The sequence below is a fragment of the Pteropus alecto genome, unplaced genomic scaffold, assembly GCF_000325575.1.
Source record: "Pteropus alecto unplaced genomic scaffold, ASM32557v1 scaffold146, whole genome shotgun sequence".
In the NCBI taxonomy this organism is placed as follows: domain Eukaryota; kingdom Metazoa; phylum Chordata; class Mammalia; order Chiroptera; family Pteropodidae; genus Pteropus; species Pteropus alecto.
Window position 1 is genome coordinate 30,098,451 of NW_006442107.1, and position 17,057 is coordinate 30,115,507.

The 17,057-nt window shown below is 35.2% G+C and overlaps 1 protein-coding gene across 1 annotated transcript in view; it reads right to left on the bottom strand.

The window, feature by feature from the left end:
* L3MBTL4 (L3MBTL4, histone methyl-lysine binding protein) overlaps positions 1-17,057 on the bottom strand; it is a 244,485-nt gene that overhangs the window by 131,434 nt on the left and 95,994 nt on the right. Inside the window, 1 exon segment of the mRNA XM_006920119.1 lies at positions 16,710-16,812. Coding sequence (XP_006920181.1) covers positions 16,710-16,812 — 103 coding nt within the window.

The following is a 17,057-nucleotide window of genomic DNA, read 5'->3' on the forward strand; positions in this document are numbered from 1 at the left end:
CAGTAGGATGGCTGATGCTCCCAAACCAACCAGAGTTTCCTCATCTATAAAATGGAGATATCTACTGTAAAACATTTGTTGTGATAATTACATATAGCATTATATACCAAAATCCTTTTCTGTCCAAAAAAAAAAAAAAAAAAAAACCAACCCAGAAACCCAATTACAAAGTGTCATTAAAAATGTCTCAAAGGATTGTTAACAACGAAACCACAATGCATTGTTAGAAAAGATGTATTCTCCATGTCGATATCCTGAACAAGCTGAAGAATGCTGAGTAAACTCACAGAAAGAATGTCAAATACTCTGCATTAGTAATACGAGAAGAAAAATCTAGCTCTTACATTTACTATATCAGATGTGCTTATAAAGGGCACTGGTCAGCCACCATCACAGGTTGCAACACCATCCAAGAACACAATGCTGCATGGGCTCAGACATGAATGCAAGATGAAATATCTGTATTCTCAACCTCCTAGCTGAGAGGCTATAAAGGCCCATGCCAGGAAAGGTTGGAAAGGTTTAGGATAGCAATGGAAGAGGCACTGTTCACTTCATCAGTCTCATCTGCCACCCTTCATCACCACCCAATTCCAAGATCTAGGTATTTGAAATTAAGTGCAATCACACGTGTGCATGCATACACACACACACACATATGCGCGCACACACACACACACACAAGCACACGTGTACACACACATGCACATTTGTTTTACGTCTCAGCTACTCCTTGCTGGAATATCCCTTCTTTACCCCTTTGCTTAGTTAAGTCTTACTCATCCTTCAGGACTCAGGGATGATATCACCTTTTCTAGGACACTTCTTGAAACTCTTAGGCTAGATCAAGAGACCCTCATATGACCACTCATACATAACTTCCCAAACATATCATTCTTATACCATTTAATTAACATTATAGGTATCATTCATCTCCTTCCCTAGACTGTGACCTTCTAAAAACAGGAACAGATCTTATATCTAACACAATGCTGGGCATATAAAGGGCATAAAATAAGTGCTTGTTCAATGAAAGGATGAAAAGTATATGAGAAAAGGAACATAAGCCATTACAGATGATATATTTTTGTTAAAGACATAAATCTTTCATTGAAGATGTAAATGCAAATTTTAACTACTTTTAAGTCATAAATTTCTAATGTTTTTCTTTGAAGTTCTTAGCTATTCCATTAAAAAGAAACCCTTAAGACACATGAAAATTTCACTGGCCACGTATGTGGTCTTATTTCTAAATATGGTTAAGTAACACCAGAAGTAAGTGATTAAATGAACATCAAGAGCTTTGTTCTTCCAGGGGCTTGCCATTTGTTTTCATGTATTACAAAAGAGCAAGACTTCAATCATTTCGCACAAATGTTCACCTCAAGGTACAGTTACATATTTAAATTTATACACAGTACTTCCTAATGAACCTGGCACAGTTTGTTTTGTTACCAGAATAGCATCCTTCTCTTCCAAGAACCTCCTTTACAAGGCTGATCTATACCTCTACTGGAGTGGCATAAAGCCAGCTCATCATTGAATTTCCACCAGTCACCAACCATATTATTTATTAATTATATTAAGTCACAGAAAATGAAAGTGAGCACACTGCTTTTTATTTTTTGCCAACAGCCGCTAGCTTAATTTTTTAGAAATATGATAGCTAGGGATACTGCGCTGGAATTCTTAGCACTTACATATGTGAACAAAATTTAGAACCTGTTTGGAGCTAGTGTCAAAAAGGACAATGATTGTGGAGATTTCAGAGCCACGGAAACAGTTAACCATAGGCAGGTGGCGCATAAACGGTGCATGCTCAGGATGTAACATCAGTTTGCTGCTCACCAAAACATGGTTCTTAGTTAATTAAAAAAAATGTTTAGATCAATGTGTGGGCAGGGAGATGAGAGAGAGGCAGGGTGCCGGGCTTGTGCACATGTGGGTCACCGTTCGGGGAATACTCAAAGGCAGCAGTACATGCTATTTTGTTCTTCCTAAGATTTTATCATCTATTTTACAATCTAGTTTAAACAGTGCAGAAGCTGAGCCAAATATTATTTGCCAGAAGACTTCATGCCTCTTTCATATGTGTGGAAGATGTATGTATGCCAGACTTCATTCCAGGAAAAAACTTGGTTTTTCATAAAATATAAATTTTACTAGAAGGAATTTAAGGTCAACTTTCATTATCCTGATATGCCTCTGCAGGACCTGTTGTCTCATGGAAGGAAAAGTCATCTCTCTACCCCACCCAATTTAAGTTTTATAGAGGCCAATAGCTGGGTAATGGTACTCCAGAACATAAGGCTGAAAGGGCTCCTAATTCCTAACTCAAGGAGATTTCATCATTTTAGTCTGTTCTGTTTGTTTATTTTCAATCCATGACAGAGACATGTGAAGCAGATCAAAACCTAAACTGATTCCTGCAGACTGTGAAACCCCAACAGGTTTAAAATAGCACAGGTGCATTTTGAACCTCACTAAACTGTGATTCACAGGCCTCAGTAAGGGTAAAAAGCCTTGTAAGCTAGTCAGCTGCCCCCTTAGTTGGTCAAGATGCCCAGATGCCTGGGTTTGGTCAGTCACAACCTTTGCACTGGATTGGTTGTTTCCCCTGGAAACAGATTTCTATGGAGAGGTAGGAGAGACTGGAGGGCTTCCCCCTAGCTTGGTGTTACATCACACTGCCGCTAGATCTACCAAACGTAGAGGGTCAACCTGTAGAAACCTGTGAGTAATGTTAGCTAGGAAGGGTACTTCAATATTCTTGTAAGTTTTTGCAAATTTTTTTAATTGAAGAAGGCCTTACACACAGAATGCATAGATTATAATTTCTGGTCACAAACTGAACACACTCCTCACAAGAAAAAGATCACCCCAGAAGTCCCTCCATTACCTCTCTCTTCCATCCATTCCCCTTACGAGTAATCACATCCTGGATTTTTACATAGTAGTAAATTTTGCCTGTCTCTGTACCCTACATTAATGGAATCATTCGGTATTTACTATATGTATTCAGCTCAAACATTTCCGTCAATGCTATGTTTGTGAGCTGTATCCACGTTGTTATGTGTACTGCAGCCTGTTTGTTCTCCTCATCATACAGTAGCCACTGTGTGAAGAGGTCACAATTTATCCATTCTTGGTGGATGGGCATTTGGGTAGATTTAGGTTTGGGCTATTATAAATGGTGCTGCTACAAACATTCTGGTACAAGTATTTTAGTGATCTTATGCACACATTTCTGTTGGGCATTTAACCTAGAATAAAATTGTTAAAACTCTAAAAATGATATTTGGCACTTATTACATAATAGATGCCTACGACATTTCATAAAAGGCCTCTAGGATCAAAATCCATTTATTACACGCAGGATTATTTGTTCTCTGTTCATATTTGAACCTTTCGCAGCATGCCTTATTATAACAGAGGTCAATGCCATTGTGTCTATTTTAGTAATCAGCATAATCATTTGTAGTCACATAGCATCACATTATTTGCTTTCCATTATTACTATGGCATTCCTAATACAATCCTAAACCATCCTCAATTGTACCCACTGTTATCACTGAGGAATCCGGAAAATTCAGTAATAACAGCTAGTTCTTAAAAATAGGCAATACACTTCTTATATCTGGCTCCACATAAAGACAGACAAATAAATATTAAATCGGACATATGTTGGCACTGAATTATAATAGCAGAAATTGGAGTATAATGCTGTATTTATCACCAAAATGAAAATAATCGAGACAAAGGGATAATTAAAATAATCATTTCTAATATTTTCATAACAAAACCTTTATTCAGGTTTCTAATTTGTAAGTCTCTATTTTATCTCATTTTTTTTCATTTCACCCATCTCTCTCTTTCTCTCCTGCCCCTTTGTCGACCATCAGTTTGTTCTCTATGTCTATGGGTCTGTGTCTATTTTGTTTTGTTTATTCATCTGTTTGTTTGTTTTAGGTTTCACATATAAGTAAAATTATATCAGTCTTTCTCTCTCTCATTTCACTTAGCATGATTTGCTAGTTTCTTATTCATAGTTCATGTTTTATAAGGAGTACTTTAACAGCTCTATACACCAAAGTGGAATCAGACATTCACGCAGCTTATTTCTTCTTTATTTTCTATTACAAATTATGAGTAACAACTACAGGTGTCTTTAGGAGTCATTCTCTCTCTCTCTCTCTCACACACACACACACACACACACACATTGGTGTGTTCTAGGACACTTCTTGAAACTCTTACGCTGGATCAAGAGACCCCCCTGTTCTCCTAGGTCACCTGCTACTTCCTGGTTGCTAAGAGTCAGTCTCTCTCTCTCTGTGCGTGTGTGTGTGTGTGTGTGTGTGTGTGTGAGAGAGAGAGAGAGAGAGAGAGAATGAGTGCATGTGTATTTTGGAGCTGAAAATCAAAAGTTTATAGTTTGAAAGGAATCCATCTCCTTTGTCTTGAGTGAGAAAACTTTCATTTACTGTCTCCTTATCAGGTGATTATCCAGGTGTTTGGTTTATGCATAGTTTAGTGTCAATTTCCCTTTCTGATCTTAAATCTTTCTAATCTACAAGTGAGAGACATAATTTCAACTACCACTTCAATTCCATATATGTATCTGCCAGTAGGAGAAAGAGTAGCAGATAAATAGAAACATTTAGTTTAAAATCAGCAACTTACTAGCTGTGCCATGATGAAAAGACAGAATTTGTCTAAGACTCACTTTTTTTGATTTGTAAAATAAGGGTAATAAAACTTATGCTGTAAGGCTGCTCTGTGAATTAAACAAGATAATACATGAGAAAATATTTTGTAGATGGTTAACTATAACATATATGTTATAACATATTATTATGATTGCTATTATCTTGTATAATAAACTCCTGTCAATGGAAAAACATCAACATTAAAATTTTGTACAAAACTTAGTCCACTCTATTGTTTGCACTATAAGTAACTTCCGTAAATAGTCACGCACTGCTTAATGAAGGGATACGTTCTGAGAAATGCATCATAAGGCAATTCCATCATTGTGTGAACATCAAAGAGGAAGCACACTTGCACAAACCCAGATGGTATAGCCTACTACACACCTAGGCTATATGGTATAGCTAATTGCTCCTAATACCACAAGCCTGTACAGTACGTTACTGTACAAAATAACATCAGGTTAAATCAAGCACAAGAGAAATGATGCAATCAAGAGACTTAGTAAACACAAGATGTACGAGGCGGCTGCCGGCATAACATAGCATCCTATTTTACAGCAAACTTCTTTTTTTTTTTATAAGTAGAAAGAGTACACTCTAAAATCATGATAAAGAACACAGTAAATATATAAATCAGTAACAGTAATTTATTATTAAGTATTATGTACTGTACATAATTGTATGTGCTACACATCTATATAACTGGCAGTTCAGTATAAACTAGCATCACCACAAATATGTGAGTAATGCATTGTGCTATGGTATTACAATGGCTATGATGTCACTTGGCAATAGGAATTTTTCCATTATACTCTTATGTGACTATTACTGTATTTGTCGTCCTTTGTTGACCGAAATATTATGAGATGCATGACTGTAAGTTTTACTATCAACATTATCTACAGTCACAAAAGGCAGACTGGCTCTGACTACATTATCTCCTTGGATTTTAGCCATCAGCATTTTATAACTGTGTTTATCCAAAAATTTAAAAAACAGAGTCTCCAAATGAATGATATATTTAAGCTTAATTTATCTATAAGAAAAAAAAAAAACTGTACAGAGTGACAAACTTCCTATGTTTAGGGATGTTATCTCTTGAAAAAATAATCCATTTTAATTCACATTACTGAGTTTCCCATGCATTCAGATTAGCTAAGACAAATTCTTCAACAATTTGAGTAAGTCTAGGAAATCACAGCAAGTCAAGTACAGAATTCAAATTTTTCCTATGCCTAGTAGCTAATGGAAGGATTGTTAATCTTGATTCTTGAGTTATCTTTAGTAAAGGGTTATTCCAACGCAGTCCCTTTTTGCTAGCAATAATTTTGCAATCATGCGCCTTACATTTGGAATACAGATCCTGAACTTAAGATATTTATATTTTAATAAACAGAGTAAGTTAACTGTAATTGAAATAAGTTCTGTCCAAGAAGTATGCTGTAGAGCTTAAGAGAATTATCCTAATAAATATCTCTTAGAGTAATCAATATCATAGATACTATAACTGAAAAGGAAATGAGAAGTCGCCTAGTCCAATCGTCTTGTTTTCCAGATAAAAAAAAAAAAAATGGAAGCCCAGAGATGATGTGAATTTACCCTTGTCTAATCATCTGAAATTATAAGGAATATTCTTAAATTCCTTTTCATTAGGGCTAAGCCCATTTGAAACTTTTTATTTTGAAAAAAAAAATGGAGAAAGGATACTTTTCACTGCAGGGATGTTTATGTGTTATGATCAACAAAGACCTTTGTATCTGGAATATCTCCTATGATACCTGGGAGACATTTCAGATACAAAGCAGAGACACTTAAGGTAGTTAGTGGGGATAGAGATGGTAAGAAACAAGAGAGACCAGGAGAGCTTGTAAGGAGGTTGATGTGATCACCACAGTAAAGGATCTCAGGAGAGGAGGCACAGAAGATCCAATCAGCCACTTAGAACACACATTCAAGTGATTTCCCAGATGCTCAGAGGGAAAGGAAGAACTGAACATGATGAGTGAAAAGATGAGAGACATGAAGGACTGATGGAGAGGATCCAACGTCATTTAATAGAATTTTGAAGAGAAAAACAGTTAGAATACAAACAGAACTTGAAAAAATGCCTGAAGAAAAAATGATCTGATGTGGAAGACTTTGCCCTAAAAACTGTGCGAGAATATAGTATTAGAGGTAAACTCAATGAAAAGAAAACAATATCTAGACATATAAAGGGGAAGTTTTAAGTATTATATATATGTCTAAAGATACAAAGATATTCTATAGAAACCTTGATTAAAGGAAGGCAGGCTACCACTGAAGGACCATCAGTTGGACAGGCATTAGACTTTGCCAACATCAGTTGGATGGGCATTAGATTTTGCCAACATCACAATAAAAAGTAGAATAGGATATGAAGCAACACAGATGGAACTCTGAAAGAAGAAGGTCTGGGCTTAAAACATCCATCTGCTCTCAAATTCCTCATGGGTGAGATGCATTCTCTGATGTGCAAAGATTTTAAACGTAATATTCAGGCACCACAGACATTAAAACAAACCTTTAAAACAACTTGCCATAACAAGGAATAAAATATGTTAACTCAAGAAATGAGGAAATTGTGGCTGGAAAGGACTGAGGTCACCACTGGAACCAGTAAAATATATAGAAATAAATGTGCATTGTTGTTTTAAATATGATTGCAAATTGTTTGTCTATTTTTTTTCTTTCCAAGAGTAGCTGGTTTCTATCACTTCAAAACTGGAGAGACAATAGTAAGGCATATAATCTCAAATTCAATTAATACAAGTGGGCATGTTGGATTGGAGGGTGGGGAGTGGGGAAGAGCATTTAGCATTTCAAGTTTCACAAAAGAAAGCCAAAGATTAATGTTCTTCTAATGACTTTGATTTTGATAGTTAAGTAAATGTAGGTTTAGGAATGAATCTGAAAAACTTTAGAATAACCATTAGATTAAAAGCCTTCCTTCTTAACTAGAAGTTATCCATACACAGAATGTTCTGGAAGGAAGGAAGGAGAGAAAGAAAAGAAGGAAAGAAGGAAGGTAGGGAACAAGAAAGGTAGGGGGAAATGGTGCCCTATCACCACTGTAAAAAAAACAATAACAAAACATTTACGGCATAAAACAAGTTGGGATATGTACAATTTATATAATTACAACAATAATTGCAAATAGGTCAAACCGTTAATAACAGGAAAAGACTCTTAGATGAGATTTTATTTTAAGACATTTATATGCTTTTGACAAAAAGCATACCTAAATAAAATGACAGGAAAGGCTAAAAATAATGGAACAAGCAGATTTTCAGAACACTCAAAAAAAATCTGTTTGGCACTCTTAATATGAGACAATACAGAGAAGAAGGAAAAATTAGGACACAGTCATTTCCAACTAAATAGGATCCATAACATAAAGACAGAATGGTCATGAAACTTATGTATAAAATAATATCTCATTAATGTATCTGAGAAATTACTAACAACACAAGGAATTACTAGATATTTTATTGAAAACTAACAAAAAATCCTATTTCCTGTCTGAGTTTATTCACAGAAAAATATATATGTATACACGTGGAAAAAAAGCCTAAAAACTGAAACAGATGTAAGCCTTAAAAAATGAAACATATAACTTTGTAGTTGGAGTATGACTGTTTTTTATTTATTTTTGAATATTTCCATGTATCATCCAAAATATCTTTATTGACTGTGGACTAATTTTGTAATAAAATGGTATCAATTTTTAAATAATGTGCATGGCAATATTTTTAATTTTTAAGAATCAATTTTGTCTATATTTTACTTTGATTTTGGTTTATAAGGTGATTTAAAATTACCAGGTATTAGCATTTTGGTTTCCTGTTAATTGATATAAACAATTCTCACACAAAAATAAACCAAAGCCACGTCTGCTTTCATCATAATAAGGTACAGTTTCTACAGTCTTGGTAATTCATATAATTTGGAATTTTGTAATTAATAAAATCCTTAGAATGTGTCAAAGAATATAGTATCTTTGGACAACAATGCTGCAGTTGCTATAAAACTAAGCATTTCATATGAAATCTTCCTTAAAAGTAGGAGAAAAACATAGAACTCACATAATTATTTCCCAGTTCAGTAAAATCAGACACTAACCTTCGAGAATTTTATAGTAATGTGTTAAAGTGACTTAAGGCCCATGGCCAATCTTTTGTTACTTCATCAAAGCTTTAACTAAATTGTATAATTAATCATATCATTTTGAGAATTAAAAGTGTTATCTAAAGTCAGATACTCTTTTTTCTTTTACTTATTAAAGTAAAAATATATCTGCAAGTTTCTTTTTAAATTTCCACCCAGTTCAATTTCACTATGTAGTAACATAAAATCAAAGAAAATGACAAGCCAAGTGACAAAGGAATCAGATAAATGTAAACAAATGTCATTAAGGTACTCTCTTGAAATGATGAAAGTTTTAACTGAAGATGACAATAATATAAGAACTACTATGAATATAAAATGAAAACCATGCCTTTGAGACTCCTTTGAGTATACTATTCCAATCAGCGATTATAAATTCCTAAAATTTACAGAGCTAAACTAAACAAAAAGCCATTACACAAAATCTTTTATGTTCTACGTATATCAAGAAGAAGGTACTATCATGACAAGATAGAACAACTACAGAGAGTTAGAAATAAAGTCATATACTATAGCTGAATTATTATTTGAGGCATAAACAAAGTTTTAAAAATAAGTTAGAGAAAATATGGCAGATTGAAAATCTGAATTTATCCTTTCTCCTTGATAATAAATCCTTTCTCTCCCTACAGAAAAAATAAATGAAAGAAAGGGTATAAATGCATAAAGACAAAACACAAGAAAAGAAATGATAGCAGATAAAAGAAGTCAACACAGAAAAACAGATAAGCTGAGAGCCAAGAGTCTGAGAGAGAGGATGTCATAAAGACACACCAGGAAAAATTTGGAAGTATTGTCTCTGCTGGAAGAAGCTTACTCGGAAGAAGAGGCCCACTGCTGGTGACCAGGGGCTCCTTGCTGTTGGCCAAGTCCCTCCCTGACTACAGTCCACAGAGTTTACCAGCTGGCAGGCCTCAAGTGGACCAGCTTTCTGCTGCCTCGCTCTCACATGTGAATGCAGAGAAAGACTGCCAGGATTTGAGAAAGTGCCTCGCTCTGTGAATGCAGAGAAAGACTGCCAGGATTTGAGAAACGCCTTTCATGATAGAAAGCAACCGACCAATCTAACCAAAAACAAAACAAAACAACAAAACAAATCAAAACACAAGTACCTTGGGAAAAAAGCTGATGTAGGGAGCAGGAAAACAACAGCTTTAATCACTGTCAGAGTTTAAAAAAAGACACACATGATCTATCAAATAAGAACAGGATGCAGTAAAAAAATAAATCAGAGAATAAGGAAGCATTCTCAGAAACTGAAAAAAAAAATCACTGTACAATTAAAAGCTTCAATCAAAGGACTGGAAGACAAAGTAGAGGAAATATTCCATAGGAGAGAAGATAAGAAGCTTAAAACTAGGAGAGAAAATCCAAGCATCAGCACATACATACAAAAAAGCAAACAGAACAAATAGAAATTGAAGAAATACTACAGGAACATTTCCCAGAAATAAAAGACTCGAATTTCTAGATTGACTCAATGAATGAATAAGGATCAATTCAGAACACAAGGGACAAAGAGAAAGTCCTAAAAAATGTCCAGGAGATGAGATTCATAGGGTGGGGGAGGCAGAACAATCCTTTTTGTAAATTAAAATTTGAAATGCTTTCAATGTTCTGATGAAAAAGATTTATAACTGGAATTCTATCCATAACTAAACTGTGATTGAGGAGAGATAAAAAACATATTTAGCTATATTACATACATACATAATTCATACATACATACATGCATGCATACATACACTCATACATAACTACCTCTCATAGATCCTATCCCCAAAAGTTAGGAGAAAATAAACCAGGCAAAAGAAGACTCAGAATCCAAGAAATAAAGGAGCTAACAGAAGGGAGGCAAAGGGAATTCCAGGAGGCAGGTAAGGCCCAAGAAGATGGCTGTTCAGCAAACCTGCAAAGAAACCAATTCAGCCTGGAGGACTAAAGAATGGAGAAAAGGGTCCCACAAGGGTCACTTGCTGCAGGAGGCGGGGGAGAAGTGTTGATTAATGGACCACCAAATGTGTCCAACTGCAGCTGAGAAAAGCTTGAGAGGTCAGGGATAGCTAAGCAGGAGTCTGAGTCCACCCAGAGCAGGGCTGAGATGGGTCAGAGGCCAGATGGAGAAGTTTGTGTTCCAAGGTCACACTGCGGTGCAACCAGGGAGGGTTCACTCAAAAGCCACCCTAGAAGTAGGAAGACAGTGGAAGAAACATCATCCTTGAAGAAGAAAAGCTACTTCTAAGAATGACAGGAAATAAGTCTATGAGGTAAAGAAACCAAAGGAGTTCTCAGGCCTTGATTAAAAAGATCAATGATTTAAAACAAACCATTTCATGTAAAGGCAGAACAATGGAGTAAGAAATACAAGAGCTGTTCCTCTAAGTCCTTCAGTAAGTGGAGGCCCAATTCTCAGAATGCTGCATGGACTGTCTGGGATCATTTCTCAATTGTACTGAGACATATTGTTAACTGTTGTAGCATTGTTGTTTTGTTTCAAAAACCAACTCTCGAATACTAACACATTTACTGTTTTTCTGTGTTCCAATTCATTCATTTCAGTTTTTAGTTTAATATTTCTTTCCTTTTTCTATTCATTTTAAAAATTTTTATAACTTTTCCAGTGGAATATTTAATTAGTATACTTTCTTTCTTGTTGTGTAGGATACAAATTTACCTTGGAACACAGACACAGTATATCCCAAACATTTATATTTTTAGTGTTCTCATTAAACTAAATCTAGATTTTCTGAGATTTGAGATTTGGGTTTTCCTTTGATCCTATGATTGCTTAAATGACATTTCTGAGTGTTTTTGCATGTCTTCTAGGTGCTTTTCCTCAACAATTTCTTATTTCATTGCATTTGACCTAAGAATGGGTCTGAACTGTTTTGGTTTTCAGAATTTATTAAGTTGTCCATGGCCTAATAGTTGATTTTCAAAAAGTGCTTTTAAGTAGGTTTATTTTGTTTTTAGTCTATCTTTCTTTTTTAAATCACGTTATTCAGATTCTGTTTATCCATATTTGTTTTGCCTATTTATAATCTACCATAGTCTGAAATGGATGAGTTAAAGCCTCTTAATATTATTCTGTTTCTCCTTACATTTCCTGTAGTTTTATATATTCAATAATATGATACTATATCGTACAGTGAATAAAGACATATGCCTCTTCTAATCTCATAGTGAAATTTAACATTTTCAATTGCAAAGCCCTCCCGTTTACAGATGAGGAAACTGAGGCTAAGAATAGCGTGGTAATTTGCCTCGTGTTTCATAGTAAGAACTAGGTCTGGAAGTCCGACTCAGGCCAATTTGAAACTTCAAACATTAATAAAGACCAACACGCACGCACGCACGCATGCACGCACGTGCATGCGTCAGGCAGCACGTGTGAAAAGAAAACACCTGAAATAATTTCCATCATTATTCTTGAGCTGGCAAAAAATAATTCCAAATGAGTCATGAATAGAGGCTGAGTTGTGCTAGAAGCTTCCATGAAGAGTACCCGAAACCGCTTAGATTTATCTGACATCCTAATCGCTGAGCAACGGATGCTCCTTTTCTATGTGTGTTGTTTAGGGTGTGACACTGGGAATGTGTGTCCTGCATCCCACACAGTAACCCCAGGACACGAGGTCCTTCCATGTAACAATACCTGGATCTCTGTGTAAAGAATGTAATTATTAGTTCTGAAATAAATTACCTTTGTCTGTTTTATGACATAATATTAGATCAAATCTTCCAAGTCAGTTTTGCTCATTTAGAAAAAATAACATGTCCAATCTTGGACTCTGGCTTAAAAGTTAATTGACATCTTATAGTCCCAATATTGTCATCTTTAAATATTTCTATGTTAACAAATACACCTACTTCATTTCACTATGTAAATTAATTCAAATAAAATGTAAATTGTGTTGTAATTGTGTGCCAAATTCCTATTTTCATACAGATAAGAACTGATGCAATTTCTTTCAAATAATGATTTATGCAGATTCTACATGAACTCTAAACAGATTCGAATATTATTAACCCCTTTACTATTTTAATGAAAAGTAAAATAAACCTGTCTGAAATCCATCCAAAAAAGACATGAAGGGGTGTACCAGATTTCTTAAAGTGATATATTATTTTCAGACATCTTCAGCGATATCCTGATATCACTGTTCTCCTTGTCAGCTGTGCAAAACAAGACACTGTCACTTATTTTAAGATTGTTTACTTCCTTTCAAAACACCAAACCTTCAAAATCAGAATCAGAAATTCTGACATGAATGGTGAAAACAAGATTCACTACTTGCAAGCACTCCACTGCCAGGGAGGATTTTATAGAAAAACCATTGAAATTGCCACCTTCCTTAAAGCCTACCTCTATATTTCCAAGTGTTCCCAGAGGCTTTGGAAGCAGAAGCCAATTGAGTTGTTTCATGGAGGCCTTAGTGGAACTGGAGGGGGGGTTTCCTGGTTTTATTTTTTCTTATTTTTTTCAAAGGTAAAAATATTTACCTAATAATCTATTGGGCTAGTCACTGTAAAAAGCATCTTACAGAATGATGACTCTTTGGTAGAGGTACAAATCTATGACGAGAAAAAAATACTTTCATTTTGTAATATGCAAGTTCTACTCATTAAAATGCATCAGGAAACTCAAGCTAGAGATGATTATAATAGTACAAATGGGATTCTGAGAGAATGCAGCAATATTGTAAAATTCTAACATCTTCCTTACCATCTCAATGACATGTAAGAAGCAAAATGTACAATGATAACCATGGGTGTGCTATGGCAAATTTCTAGCAGGTATGGTTAGGCGTGTGTGTGCGTGTGTGTGTGTGTGTGTGTGTGTGTGTAATATTTTCAACAGATACCACCAAAGATATATACTAAAGAATAATATTTTTCATCTTTTAGAGCTACATATAATTTAGACTACAAAAATAGAAATAACATGAAAACAAACCCCAGAAATTTATGAATGATATCAAAACAATTTTTGCCCAGTTAATTACAAGAGGATTTAAATAAATTCTTAAGTTATACACATAGTTACATAAGTAAATTGACTAACTTGGTAAATGACATTCAGAATGTAACAATCAAAAGTGAAAACAGAACTGGTGGCTTAAAAAAAAATCAGCGTATTAACTGAAAATGTGTATAACCAGTCAAAGAGTAACTCTAGCACCTCAGAGTTAAATTTGATAAAGACAGGCCTGCTACTGAAAATGATTAAAGCAAGAGAGAAAAACTCAGTACATACTAGACCTAAGATTACTCCTGTCTTCCACCCTCCAAAAACTGCCTTACAATCACCACCAACTCCACCAAGAAGTTTATCTTCATTCCTTCAATACAAAATAGTGTTAAATAAAATAAAAGCTATCTATCTGTTCTTCTTTTCATAGGTAAGTTAGAATTTATTTACCTGATGGTTTAAATCCCTTATAAATTCTATATGAAAATGCAAGTTCAAGAAACATCCAGTTGTCTAATTTTAGTCTTTTTCATTCTAGAGAGATGCTAATTACATGCGCTCACTGCTTTTTATTTTTCTTTTCTGAGATAATGGAATCATTACGCTTTTACTTATGTGAGCCCTGCTGTACCATAACATTGTCTATGACAGGGGAAGAGCCATGATCCAACCACAGAGATGTCACCTCGAGCAGCCCTGTGAATTGTGAGGTCTGAAGGAATAATGCCTCGTGTCTTCAAGTTCCCTTAACACGTCCCATTCTTCTCACAATCATGTGTGTTTGGTATTTCATTTTTTCCCTAAGTGTCATAGAATGCCTTTCTTTAAACTCTTCTTTATTTTTACATCCTTCTAATTTCTTCAGAAGTTCTGAGGACAACTGGTAAAGACTATCTGATGGAAAAAATCATGTCAGATATTCTCAATATTATTCGTAATTAGATACTACAAGTAAGAACAATTTGACCTCACACTGGATGTGAAAAGTTCAGGGAAGCTGCTGGAACAAAGTGGAGCATACCCACTGTGACTTTGTTCACGTTTTCATAATCCAAGTAGGGAGAGGAGAATAAGAACAGTGTGGAAGGCAAGTCAGCTGTGATGAAGTGGAAGAAGAGGCCTCAAGTGAACTCCCTGGCAATCTTAAGGAGCTGTCCAGGGTGGTACTTGTTATTTTGGCCTCAGTGCCATGTCAGAGTAAACTCCAGAAAGTGCTAATGGACAGGCTAATCGCAACGTTATGATCTAACTAACTTTGAGAATAATGATTCAAGTTTTGAGGGAGGCACTAAGATGACCAGTGGCTTCATCTGGAGAAACCTGCACTCAAAAATCTACTGCGAGAGGCAGAACACGGTAAACTCCTCAGGGCTGTCTTAGGGAACTTTCCGTGCCGTCCAGTGTGGCAGTAGCCACATGTGGCTACAGAGTGTTTGAAATGTGGCTAGTGTGACAAAAATAACCTGAAGTTTTACTTTTATTTAATTTCATTTGTTAATTTAAACAGGCATCTATGACTAGTGGCTACCATATTGGACTTTACAGTTCTGGGGTTAAAAACAAAACACACACACAACATGAGAAGCCTGAGGAAGATTATCTGTAGCCACATACCCCTAGTGGTCTGGAAAATGGTTCTATCAACTCCAACAGGGTCTTCACCTAATACAGACCACTCCCTCAATGATGTGTTCACTTCTCTTTCTCTCTCTCCCCCCACCCCACGTTTTCTACTCTCTCTTCCTCATACAATACTACAATGTGTCCACCAGGTCCAGCTCCACTCTCATAATCTATGACTCTTACACATGTGCACAAGTAATCACCAATATGTCTATATGTCTTCAATTTATTTCTTTTTTTTATGGCTACTATATTGTTTTCTGCTCTTTTCAGTGTTAACATTATTTTACACATATAACATTCATGTATGCTGTCTGGGAGTGTTTACCATTATTTCTTAGAATAATACTTGCTTTGATTTATTTAGAAATGTTTCAAGCGCTTGTTTCCAGAATTGCAACCACCTAATAAAACACGGGCTTCCATTAGAATCTCTTTTATTCAAACAAGTGTTTTCTTGCTTCACATATTATATGATTTATTATTTTCTCTTTATACTTCTCTATGATACTTGTTTCATATATTTGTGTGACTGGACAAATTAGATGAAAACTCTGTTCTGTTTTAATTTATAAATTCTGTAAGTGGGTCACCAATATTAATAATCCAACTATACATTATTTATCAATTGATAGGGACATAAAAAGCAATAAGAACTTATATACATTTATTTGTACTTATTTTTTGTTAGAAGCACTATCTTCTTCATTTTATTATCGGATATTTAGAGCACAGGTATATTCTGCAAAATAACTTCACATTTATTATTTTCTACTCTCACAGAATTATATTATCTCCAAATGAATAAGAAATAGAGAAAAAATAGGGAAGGGACAAGGGGAAAAGGAAGAGGTTCTGGAATTTCTCTAAAGAAAGCAAGACTCAACAGTTGTGTGGAGAAAATTCAGGACAGGGCTGGGGCACAGAGTGGTGAGTGTATCCTATGGAGTGAGTGCTTGTTTAAAAAGCTGTTAGAGAGCAGAGGTGCTGGGGAATGACATGGGTCTGAGCAAGTCCTCAGGAGTCCAAGAAGGCTCTAGGAAGGTGAGGTTGGCAGACAGCAGGAAATGTCAAGAAAGGGCCTTAAGAACACAGAGAAGACAGTATGATAGGGAGCTGTCTGGCCTCAAGAGTCATTTATGATACTACTTATAGCTACAAATCTGCATAATGTTTTAATTTATCCCTGAAATAATTTAAAGAAGAAAAAATTTTACCTGTGATGTCCTGAGTACCGTGGACCACGGATATGGCCTATCCCTCGGCACCCTGGAGTAGGACAAACAGCTTGACCTGGAAGGATTTTCACATCATTTGCTCCTTCAGGAAGTAAAAGAACATACCTTGAAAATACCCTTAGTAAAGAAGAACTAGAAAGACTAAAATATGTAAATGATATTCATTGAGATTTTACAAATTTAAAACAAACCATCACCAAAAAATACTTATTGGGTACTTATGATGTTTTATAAAATGATTTAGCAGAAAATATCATTGCTGTAATAGATAATACTAATAGCAACTAATATCAGAGGCAGAGCAAATTAAATAGGACTTGAAAAAAT